At 43.9% G+C, this 11,162-nt stretch overlaps 1 protein-coding gene across 1 annotated transcript in view; it reads right to left on the bottom strand.

Moving 5' to 3' along the window:
* The window catches only part of Trappc6b (trafficking protein particle complex subunit 6B), a 17,600-nt gene extending 6,438 nt beyond the window's left edge, over positions 1–11,162 (bottom strand). The window contains exons 1-3 of the mRNA XM_075947768.1: positions 10,859–11,162; positions 2,575–2,642; positions 1,235–1,352 (exon numbers count right to left, since the gene is read on the bottom strand). Of these exons, the coding sequence (XP_075803883.1) occupies positions 1,235–1,352; positions 2,575–2,642; positions 10,859–10,939 (267 nt within the window). The 5' untranslated portion in view covers positions 10,940–11,162. The remainder of the gene's footprint in view (positions 1–1,234; positions 1,353–2,574; positions 2,643–10,858) is intronic.

Genomic DNA, 11,162 nt, shown 5'->3' with positions numbered 1-11,162 from the left:
AGTCAGTGGAATGAAGAGCTGTGTCCAGGGACCCTTCACTAATGCTAAAAAGGACCTTGTTTTGTCCACCACTATTCACAGACCCAGTCATGGAACAAACTTGTAGTCAGTGAGTTATTCAGGTTTAACCCACAGACTGATCTCTTTCTCACTGAATCACTGCCATGAATGACGTTCCTGCCAACCTGAATGTAGAAAGCCCCAGGTATAAAAATACCAAAAATGAGGTGTCCCTTTGCCCACAGATAGAGGTTACTTTTTGTTTTGTCGCACATACCACCATGCCCAGCTGGGCTTTTATTTTTAATTATATGTTTATAGTTATGTGTGTGTACATGCATGTGGATTCCCAAAGAAGCCAGACACAACACACTGAATCCTCCTGGAACTAAAATATTGAGAGCTTGTGAGACATCTGTCATGGGCTCTGGGAACTAGACTCATGTCCTCTAGAAGAGCAATGAATGCTTAGTGGTTATCTTTCCAGCCCTCATTTGCTACTTTTTATTGGGGTGGGGGGGTTCAAGACAGGGTTTCTCTATGTCACCTGGAACTCATTCTGTGGACCATGCTGGCCTCGAATTCAAGAGATCCATTTGCCTCTGCCTCTTGATGCTACATTTTAAATTTTAACACAACTTATGTAATTAGAGGAAGGAAACAGTTATAGTTAATGATAACTATGCTCTTCCTTATTTCCTTTACCCTACTAGAGAAAAAGACTTAACAATATTATTAGAAAAACATGAAGTTTATTCCCCGCCCCCCCCCCCCCCCGAACAAAAGAGTCCTAGGTGAGTGGAGAGACAGATGGCTCAGCTATTAGGATCACCTACTACATTTGCATAGGACCCAGGTTCAGGGCCAGCAGGAACACTGATGCTCACAGACTTTTGTAACTCTAGCTGCAAAAAATCCGGCAGCCTCTTATGGCCACTGTATGCACCTGGTGCTCTTATATACATAAAAAATTCTCAAAGAATTTAATTTAAATAAGTAAATTAAGGGCCAACAAAGATAGCTCAGCATGTAAAAGCACTTGTGCACAAGCCTCACAATCTCTTCTGGATCCTGGAAACTTCATAGGAGAAGTATGAGCCACGCAAGCAGCTACATTACACACACATCATACACAAGCATAGGAAAGTAAATACTTGATAAAAAGGACATTCACAGTAAGTGACTTTCAGAAAACAGGTCTTCAAACCAACAAAGAACAGATTTATCTAAATACCTGATGATTTGTCCTTAGATTATCAATTTGTTTCTTGAATACTGTAGTCCAAAAATCTTTACATATGAACTTCATGATGTCTAATTCATCCTTGAACCTTGCAGTATCTTTCGTAAACCTAGAAAGATCAACTTGAAGTAATACAATATATTTCTTCCAAAGGAAACAAAGGAGGAAGTTTTTTCTAAGAAGAAGCAAATTATTTACTAATTTCTAAATGCCACCAGCACTAGACATTTACTGACAGTCACACAGGGATAAACCAAGCAAAGCCCATCTCATCTCTGTTATGTAATCACAGGGCTCAGAAGTCTATTTATTAGTCAGTCATAATCCAAATTAGCACATGAAAAAAACAAAAATGACGCAAGTGAGCATGGTGGTTTGTGCTATAATCCAAGCACTCTAGAGGCTGAGGTAAGGTCTCCACGGGTCTGCGTCCCAACCTGGACTGTACGAGTTCCAGGGCAGGGTGGAACACTGGGATACAGGATGAAATTCTATCTCAACAAGAAAAAAAGAAAAGAAAAGACAGAAAGTCAGGCAGTGGTGGTGCACGCCTTTAATCCCAGCACACAGGAGGCAAATGTAGGCGGATCTCTGTGAGTATGAGGCCAGCCTGGTTTACAGAGCAAGTTACAGGACAACCAAGGTTAACACACAGAAACACTGTCTCGAAACCCCCTGCCCAAAAAGTAAGCATAACTGGAGTGTTTTATGTAAAATATAATCTATCTAAATTAAACTATTTAGATATTCAGAAAGGAATACAAAAAAGCAAAGATATGAACATAGACTTCAAGGCATTTCTATGCCTATTCAGTTAAACAAAATTCCATTCCGGTTTTAAAAAACCTACAAAGCCCTAAGCAGAATATGCAATGAGACTGTAAATAGGAATTTCAATATATTAGTTCTTTCATGGGGAAAACAATCACCTATGTAAAATAGGTCTTTCTCAATTATGAAAACAAGGAAACTGGGCACAGTAGAGAATGGTTATAATCCCAGCGACAGCAGGAATAATAAGTCTGAAGACAATCTGGGTCACATAACAGGGCCATGTCCATAAACAAAAAAACTAATGCCTGAATAACAGACTTAAAGTAGCATCAGATCTAAAGAGAATTGTTTTTCCAGTGATGGAACCCAGGGCCTCACACTCACTAAATGCATGCTCTACTTCTGATATACCAGCAGCCTCTTAAGAGCATGTTCAACTTATCATCCGCAAACAGAAAAGAATTAAAAACAAAACATATCAAGCTTCTGTAATGATCTTAAGTTGATCGGTGTTTATAACCTACCTGGAAGAAAATTTTTAAATCCATACTGCTCACCTTTCTATCAATCCTTGTCCCACTCGAAACCCCATGTTTTCCAGCTTAGTAATACATCGTCCATTTTCCTATCAAAAAAAATTGAATACTCTTAGAGTTCTAAGACATCTGTATTTTAAAACAATGAACTAGAAATCAGAGGCCAGGAAGATGGCTTAACAGGTAAAGGTACTTACCACCAACCCTGATGACTAAAGGAGAGAAAGAACTCCAGGAGTTCTCTGACCTCCACATGTGCCCTGTGCGCTAAGACATGCACATGGCACACTCGGGGACATGGACATACACACAAGCTAAATTTTTTTAATATCTTTTTTTTAAAGATTTATTTATTATGTACACAGTGTTCTGCCTGCAAGTATGCCTACAGAGAAGAGGACATCAGATCTTATTGCAGATGGTTGTGAGCCACCATGTGGTTGCTGGGAATTGAACTCAGGACCTCTGGAAGAGCACAAAGTGCTCTTAACCCCAGAGCCATCTCTCCCGCCCAATCAGTACCTTTTCTATATACCACTTACAAAGAAAGAAATCAGGGGAGGGGCAATTCACAATTACTTTAAAGGTAGAAAAGGCTCACAATAAAAACTTTAACAACTTTCTATTTAAATGTTTTATTTTAAGCATTTTTTTCTATTTTTATATTTATTGTATCTTTATCTTTTGACACCCTCAAAACACCAATCTTGGAGTTACACACAGTTATGAGCTGCCATGTGGGTGCTCGAATTGAACCAGAGTCCTCTGGAAGAACAACTAGTGCTCTTAACCAATCCCTGCTATAAGTACTTTGAGGGGGCCATCACGGCACACAAGCAGAAGTAAGAGGACAGTTTGTAGACATTAGTTCTCTTTCCCCATATGAATTCAACTCAGTTCCTAGGCTTGGCGGCAGGCACCTTTGTAAGTAAGAACTCAGCAGCCCTAAATTTGACTTACATGTAGTGTGTACGCATGAGCACGCCATACTCACATGCACACGTGGGAGTCAGAGGACAAAGAGTTGGCTCGCTCCTTCCACCGTGCGGGTCCAACTCAATCTGTCCCGACTCCCACGTGTGCATTGTGAGTATGGCACACACGCGCACAGACACACACACACTGACACACTTGAATGAAGTTACACCATTTTAGGAGATAAAGCTCACCCCAGAGCCACAGGCTAAGGAAAACCTCAGTGCCAGGTGTGGGACACCGCTCTGAGAGCTGCTGCTAAGAGGAGTCCAGGAGACTTTCCAAAACAATCCCTTGTCCTTGGCTGCCTCCCAGGACCTGAAGAAACCCCTACTGATGAAGACACAACATACTTCATGCACAGAGTTTGGATGAATTGGGCTGGAACGAATTAGAAGTATACTCCCTGAAGGCTAGCTACCACAGTATCCAAATATGATATGCAAACTGCCAAGGGAGAAAGCAATCAACAGTCCTACCCAGCTGGGATGCCTTAAACCACAGCAAATACCAGCATAGCAGAATGTCCCCGAGGGTACAACAGTGGCACTTATATCTTGGGGGTAACCAGCAACCACCTAATTGGACATAAGCCCTGTTCAAGAGGAAGGAACTCATGCCTGAAACGATGATCCTAGCCTGTGAAGTCATGAACTCCAGAGGAGAACCTCCACTGCCCTTTTCCCAAGCCAGTACAATTTCTAACTGCACTCTCGATACTTACTTTATACCCAGATGTGTTTCTTCTGCAGCAGATGGAGACCATTACAGAAACACAACCGTGAGACAGAGAAGACAACTGACTGTGACCTGCCCAATGCCAACTGACACATTCACAATGCAAGCCCTATACATAAGGCTCAGGGAGGGGCTGGAGAGATGGCTCAGTGGTTGAGAGCACTGTCTGCTCTTCCAAAGGTCCTGAGTTCAATTCCCAGCACCCACATGGTGGCTCACAACCATCTGAAATGAGATCTGATGCTCTCTTCTGGCCTGCAGGAAGACACACAACAGAATATTGTATACATAATAAATAAATATTAAAAAAAAAAAAAGCTCAGGGAATATGGGGAGGGCACTGCAAGAACCAGAGGACCAGAGCGACAAAGAGACTTTGTCGTGCCTTCTGTATATGACAGGGAAGCTGCACTGGTAAACTCTCAATGACAGTCATCTAAACAAGACCTACACAGTAACAATACCAGCTGACATGCCAACAGACGGGAGACCTCACAGGCCCCGCCCCTAAATGAGGAGCTATGAGCAATTAGGAACTGCAGAACTAGGGAGAATCAGTCTTCTTGAGGGAGGAGTCCCTTACAGGTTGTCCAGTCCCAAGTAGTCAGCCCTGAACAATACATACAATACTACAGCCCTAAACAACACTAAAGGAACTTAGTAAGGTGTGTGTGTGTGTGTGTGTGTGTGTGTGTGTGTGTGTGTGTGTGTGTGTAATAACTAAGAATAGGTCATGTTTGAAAGTGGGACATGGGATAAGTTGGAAGAGAAAAAAGAAGTGGAAATGGTGCAAAAAACAGTACTAATGCACCAAATTCTCAAAAAAAAATTAATTAAAAAAACAAAGCTGATGAAGCGAAGAAAAAAAGAAGGCAGTAGATGAAATACCTCTCATGTTCATGGATTAGAACATGTACTGTGGAAGTCGGCACCCAACCCCTATCAAAATTCTAGTAACATCCTCACAGAACCAGACAAATGAAACCTAAACACTGTATCAGATTCACATAAACCAAAGCAATCCTGAGTGGAAAGAGTAATGCTAGAGACATCACAATATCTGATTTTCTATTACACACCAGTTCTACTGTATTGAGTACAATACAGCATGATATTGGCACAAGAACAGAGACCAATCCCAGAAACAAACTCACACAGCCACAGCTGATTCTTCATAAAAATAGCAAAAACATACATTAGTGAACAAAGCTGGGGATGCAGCTAAATGACAAAACACTTTCCCATAAGACCCTGGTACAATCCCTAACATCTGGGGTGTGTGCAGGGGGTGGGGTGAAATCCCTGAAAAAACTGGATTGTTCAAGATAAAAAAAAATGAAAATAGATCTCTAGCTCTGCACAAAAGTAAATTCAAATGGATCAGAGACCTTAATGTAAAAATCTGAAATTTACCGGGCGGGGGAAGGAAGGCAGAGGCAGGTGGATCTCTGAGTTCGAAGCCAGCCTGGTCTACAGAGTAAGTTCATGGACTGGCTCCAAAGCTACAGAGAAGCCCTTATCTCAAAAATAAACAAACAACTGACATACAAGATCATATGCAATAAAAGGTTTCTACATAACAGTCAGCAAAGTGAAGAGACAGCCTATAGAATAATGGAGTGGAAAAACATTTCTGCTAAGTATACATCAGCCATGGGACCTCAAGAAAAAAAAAAAAGTCCCAAGGGGAGAACCTACAACTCTGCTAAATGGATACAGTACTGAAGCAATGCCTAGCAATTCATCTTTATACCACAGTTAATGCATCTCTCAACCTCATCAGGGACCTTGTCTGCAGTCGATGGTGATTAACGAAGGCCCACTCCAGTCCCCAGGACCAGACTACGACTGCAGAGTGCTCATCCCCACACAGGACATCCATGTCATCCACCCTCTTCTCGAGGCTCAGGATCATCACAGAAGAGGGGGAGAAATCCTGTATGTAAGAAAAGCCATATCCAACCTCCCCCCCCAGCAGACTCTGCACCTCCTTCCCAAGGGCCTACCCCAGTAAATGGACAGACTAGAAGAGACCACATTGTATGAAGTAACCCCAAAAGACAAACATCACAAGTTCCCTCTTATTTGAAGTTCCTGGCTCAAAATCTAGATATGGTGTGAAGATCTCACCCTTCATCAAGGAAATCTCTTTTTTGCAACAGAGACCACTACAGAAAACCACAACCATTCAAAATGCAGTGGTAGAGTCCAATCCCAGCTAATTCATCTAAAACACAACTCCTGCACCTGTGGCTCAGGGAACGTTGCCAAAGAGGCAGAAGAATAGGAAGTTTGCTGTGAGACTGTCTTCTAGAAATGTCAGAAGCTACACCCATGAAGGCTCACTTGACACATCACGATATTTTTCTCTTAAGAGCTAGAACTACCCCTAAACCTAAAACAACAGCAGGGGGCTAAGAGAGAAGACTTAGCCATTAGGAGCTCTTCCAGAGGATCTGGGTTCAATTCCCAGTGCCCATACGGCAGCTCACAACCGTCTGTAACTGCAGCTCTAGGAGATCTGATGCCCTCTTCTGACCACCTTAGGTACTGCATAGATACAGTGCGTGTGTGTGTGTGTGTGTGTGTGTGTGTGTGTGTATACAAGCAAAATATCCAAACACATTTTAAAAGTTTTTAAATTAAAAAATGGAAAAAGAAGTCATTGAAATGGCTCAGTAGGTAAAAGGGCTTGCTAGCAAGAGTGGAGACCTAAGCTGATTCCTGGAACCCACTGAAAGAAGTAAAGAGCTGACTGTACCGAGTTCTCCTCTCACAGGCATACGGTGTCACAGCTACCAGGAGCAAAATTAGTATGCAGACAACACCCTTACACAAAATAAAATAAAAATAAGAATGTTAAAAAGAGGGCTGGAGAGATGGCTCAGAGGTTAAGAGCACTGACTGCTCTACCGGAGGTCCTGAGTTCAATTCCCAGCAACCACATGGTGGCTCACAACCATCTGTAATGAGATCTGGTGCCCTCTTCTGGCCTGCAGGCATGGAGGCTGAACACTGTGTACATAATAAATAAATCTTTAAAAAAAAAAAAAAAAAGAATGTTAAAAAGATTTATATTTTGTTTAAAAATATACTTTTGTAACAAAAACAATCTCACAGGCGGGCTGGAAAGACGGCTCAGCGGTTAAGAGCACTGCCTGCTCTTCCAGAGGTCCTGAGTTCATTTCCCAGCAACCACATGGTGGCTCACAGTCAACTGCAGTAACTGTAGTAAGATCTGGTGCCCTCTTCTGACCTGCAGACACACATGCAGACAGAACACTGTATACATAAGGAATAAATAAATTAAAAAAAAAAAAAAACAAAAACAACAATCTCACAGCATCACTGTCACCTGATAATAACATACGGGCCACCAAAACAGTTTGCATGTGTCTCAGACTGTGCTCACAACCACTGTCACCTTCTCAACCTCTGGATTCCTCGGCCATCTCTAGCTGGAAACATTTCGTAGCATGATCCTACTCTGTTGCTTTCTCGACTTTGAGAATGTTTTCTGCACCATCTAATGGAGGTCCATGTACTCATCAAAGGCGGTAACAGCGCTATCTGATCCATCCGCATGCTTGCTTGCTCAGACAGCCACGCCTGAATCTGAGACCTATTTTGCAAGTGTCTGAAAATGAAATTAATGGGCCACTGTCCGCCATAGCGTAAGTCACAGAGGCCACTGGAGTGGGAAAGTCTCCTCAGAAAGTAACTTAAAAAATAAAAACCAGGCAGCATGGTGGCACACGCCTCTAATTCCAGCACTCCCAGGCAAGAGAGCTCTGGGAGTTCGAGGCAAGGTTGGTCCACACAGTAAGTCCAAGCCAGTCAGGATTGAATACTGAAACACTCAATTATCATCGTTGTCATCATTGTTGCTCCCTGTCGATTTTCCCCTCCCAACCACAAATACACTGAAACAGGTAAACAATTAAAAACTTTTGGGGTTTTTGTTTATTTATAAGGATCTGTTGTGAGCAGAACAACTATGTTTGTATTATTTTGGGCTAACCCACTGAAAAAGTGAAGAAAAAGTAGTAAGATGAAAAAGGCAGTGGTGGGGCACATCTTTAATCCCAGCACTCTGGAGGCAGAGGCAAGCGAATGTCTGTGAGTTCAAGGCAAGCCTGGTCTACAGAGTGAAGTTCCAGGACAGTCAGAGCTGTTATACAGAGAAACCCTGTCTCAAAAGAAAAAAAGGGAGAGAGAGAGGGAGGGAGGGAGGGAGGGAGGGAGGGAGGGAGGGAGGGAGGGAGGGAGGGAGGGAGGGAAAGGGGTGGGATTTCAGGATAAAAATAAAGGAATGAATGTATTATTAATTGTTTGGGGGTGAGAAAAGCCTAAATGTAAGTTAGGGCAAATAACAAATGTGTAAAAGTGGAGGGCATCTGTTATAGATAGGTATAATTAGAAACAGGATCTGAGCTCGGCAGTGGTGGTACTTGCCACTCGGAGGCAGCACTCAGGAGGCAGAGGCAGGTGGACATCTGTGAGTTCAAGGTCAGTCTGGTGAACAGAGTGAGTTCCTGGACAGTTAGAGCTGTTACAGAGAAACCCTGTCTCAAAAATAAATAAATAAATAAATAAATAGCAAGAAAGAAGAAGTAGAATCTGAGGAGGCTGCTGGGGTGGCTCGGCACTAACAAGCACTAGCTGTTCTTCCAGAAGACCTGGGTACATAACAGCTCACCATTGTCTGTACCTCGAGTTCCGGGGACTATGAAGCCCCCTTCGGGCTCTGTGGCATTGGGCATGCATGGACTGCACAGGCACACATGCAGGTGAAGTATCCATACAAATAAATTTAAAAATTTTGAAGGCCAGGTGTGGTGTCACACGCTTTTAATCCCAGCCCTTGGGAGGTAGAGTTTTGGGCCATCCTGGTAACACTGAAGCTCCAGGTCAACCAGGGCTATACTGTGAGACCCTGTCTCTAAAAAACCAAAACCCTCAGTTTCAATCGTCTTCCTACTGGTATTTGTATTTATGCCATGCCCACCTTTCTTATAGTTTACAATCTGTCAGCACCGTTCCTTAAGTGTCCTAGAAATTAAACCTGCATATAACTCAATAGTCTCCGTACCTCTTCTCTTCATCCCCTTACTAACCATGCATCTATCCAACCCACATGCTTTATCTCCACGGGATAATTTTACCTCCATTCCCATATTTAACCAAAGCTTAGAGTCCACCTCCCTACCTCTTAAGCCTCCTCTCTGCTCTCTTATCTGTTTTAGTTCAATCATCCCCTGCCCTGACTCCTGCAATAATACATCTCCTCACTACAAAGATCTTGCTCTAGTAGTCCACACACTGAGCTATCTTCATAACAAGCAAATGGACCACTCCATTCTCTAACTGTAAGTCCCCCACTGAGAAACATCTGGAAAACAGAGGCAGGCAGATCTCTGTGAGTTTGAAACCAGCCGGGTCTACAAATAGCAAGTTCCAGGCCAGCCAGAGATATACAGTAAGACCTTGTCTCAAAAACAAAGTCCTCACTCTTTCCTAACTCTGTGACTGTAACCAGGATGCTTTCCGTCCCTGGCCTTCACCCTCTTTATCAGCGGCATTAAAGAAGGGGCTCCCGCCAGGAGTGTCAGCACACGCCTTTAATACCAGCACTAGGGGCGCAGAGTTAAGAGGATCTCTGCGAGTTCCGGTCCAGCCTGATCAACATATCGAGTTCCAGCCAAACCAGGAATGGGTTTTTAAAAAAAAGAAAAAGAAAAAAAGGCCTGCTGACCTGACCATAACTTCAGACTGTCTCCTTTTCTAAAATCCGATAACATTCTGTGATGTTATGCCTAACTGCGACCCAATACTTTAATCATTAAATTCCAGTCCCACTCGATGTTTTCTAAAAGAATCAGGAGGAAATAAGAACTTCCACATCCGATGTAACTTCCATAAGGATGGGGCCACTGTGTCATTCAATATTAACTATTAGCCAAACTCCTAAAACAAGCTCTGATATAATGAACACCAAATATTTTAAGTAATTAATTTGTGTTTTCATAATTACTGCTAAAAATCTTACAAGATTTCCTATGCTTTAACTCCAAGGTTCATCACGGTTCGGCCCTGGAATTGTGTGGAGTGGTATTCTGAGTCAAGAGATGAAAGAGTCTCTCTGGGATAGTGGGCCTCTCCAAGTGCTGGGAGAGCCAGGAAATTTAAGCAGATATGCCAAAATCAGCTGCTCTCCTGCAAATCCTCATAGGGCCAATTATAAAAAAATTTTTAAAAAGCATACTGTACCCCAAACTGAAGAAACAAAACAGAAAGGGATGCGAGACTAACTTGGGGCAGACAGCCGAGACACAGGTTATATGCTGTGGGATGCCTCGAGGTGGACCAGTTTGGTCTAACCTAATAGGCGCCTGCGGCCACGAGACGGGAGAAGAACGGAAGAGTCCCGCAGGACCTCGGGGTGCGTCCCGCAGGATCCCGGGGTGCGTCCCGCAGGATCCCAGGGTGCATCCCGCAGGGCCCCGGGGTGCATCCTGCAGGTCCCCAGGGTGCATCCCGCAAGATCCCGGGGTGCGTCTCGCAGGATCCCAGAGTACGTGGCAGCACTCACCACTTCCCCCTGCTCGGCGGACTTGTACACTCCGGACACCATCTCGTTATGGAGAAGCAAAAACAAGGCCTCGTCCGCCATTTCCCGCCGATGCCTCCAGTGCCGAGTCGGCTCCAATTTAGTGCGGGACTCACGGTTCCCGTTAGCCCGCCCTGGTGGCCTGCGCCGGACCCCTTGAGCAGCGGCCTAACCCCGCTGCCAAGGCCGCGGAAGGCCGCCGTGGACCGACCGCGCCCCTCCCCAGGGCCGCCGCCACTGGGCCCCGAGACGCTGTGACAGCTCCACACCCCGCCAAGACTAGGGC

Source organism: Microtus pennsylvanicus, chromosome 14, assembly GCF_037038515.1.
Source record: "Microtus pennsylvanicus isolate mMicPen1 chromosome 14, mMicPen1.hap1, whole genome shotgun sequence".
NCBI lineage: Eukaryota > Metazoa > Chordata > Mammalia > Rodentia > Cricetidae > Microtus > Microtus pennsylvanicus.
The sequence above is the reverse complement of the archived record's forward strand: the minus strand, read 5'-3'. Positions and strand labels throughout refer to the sequence as shown.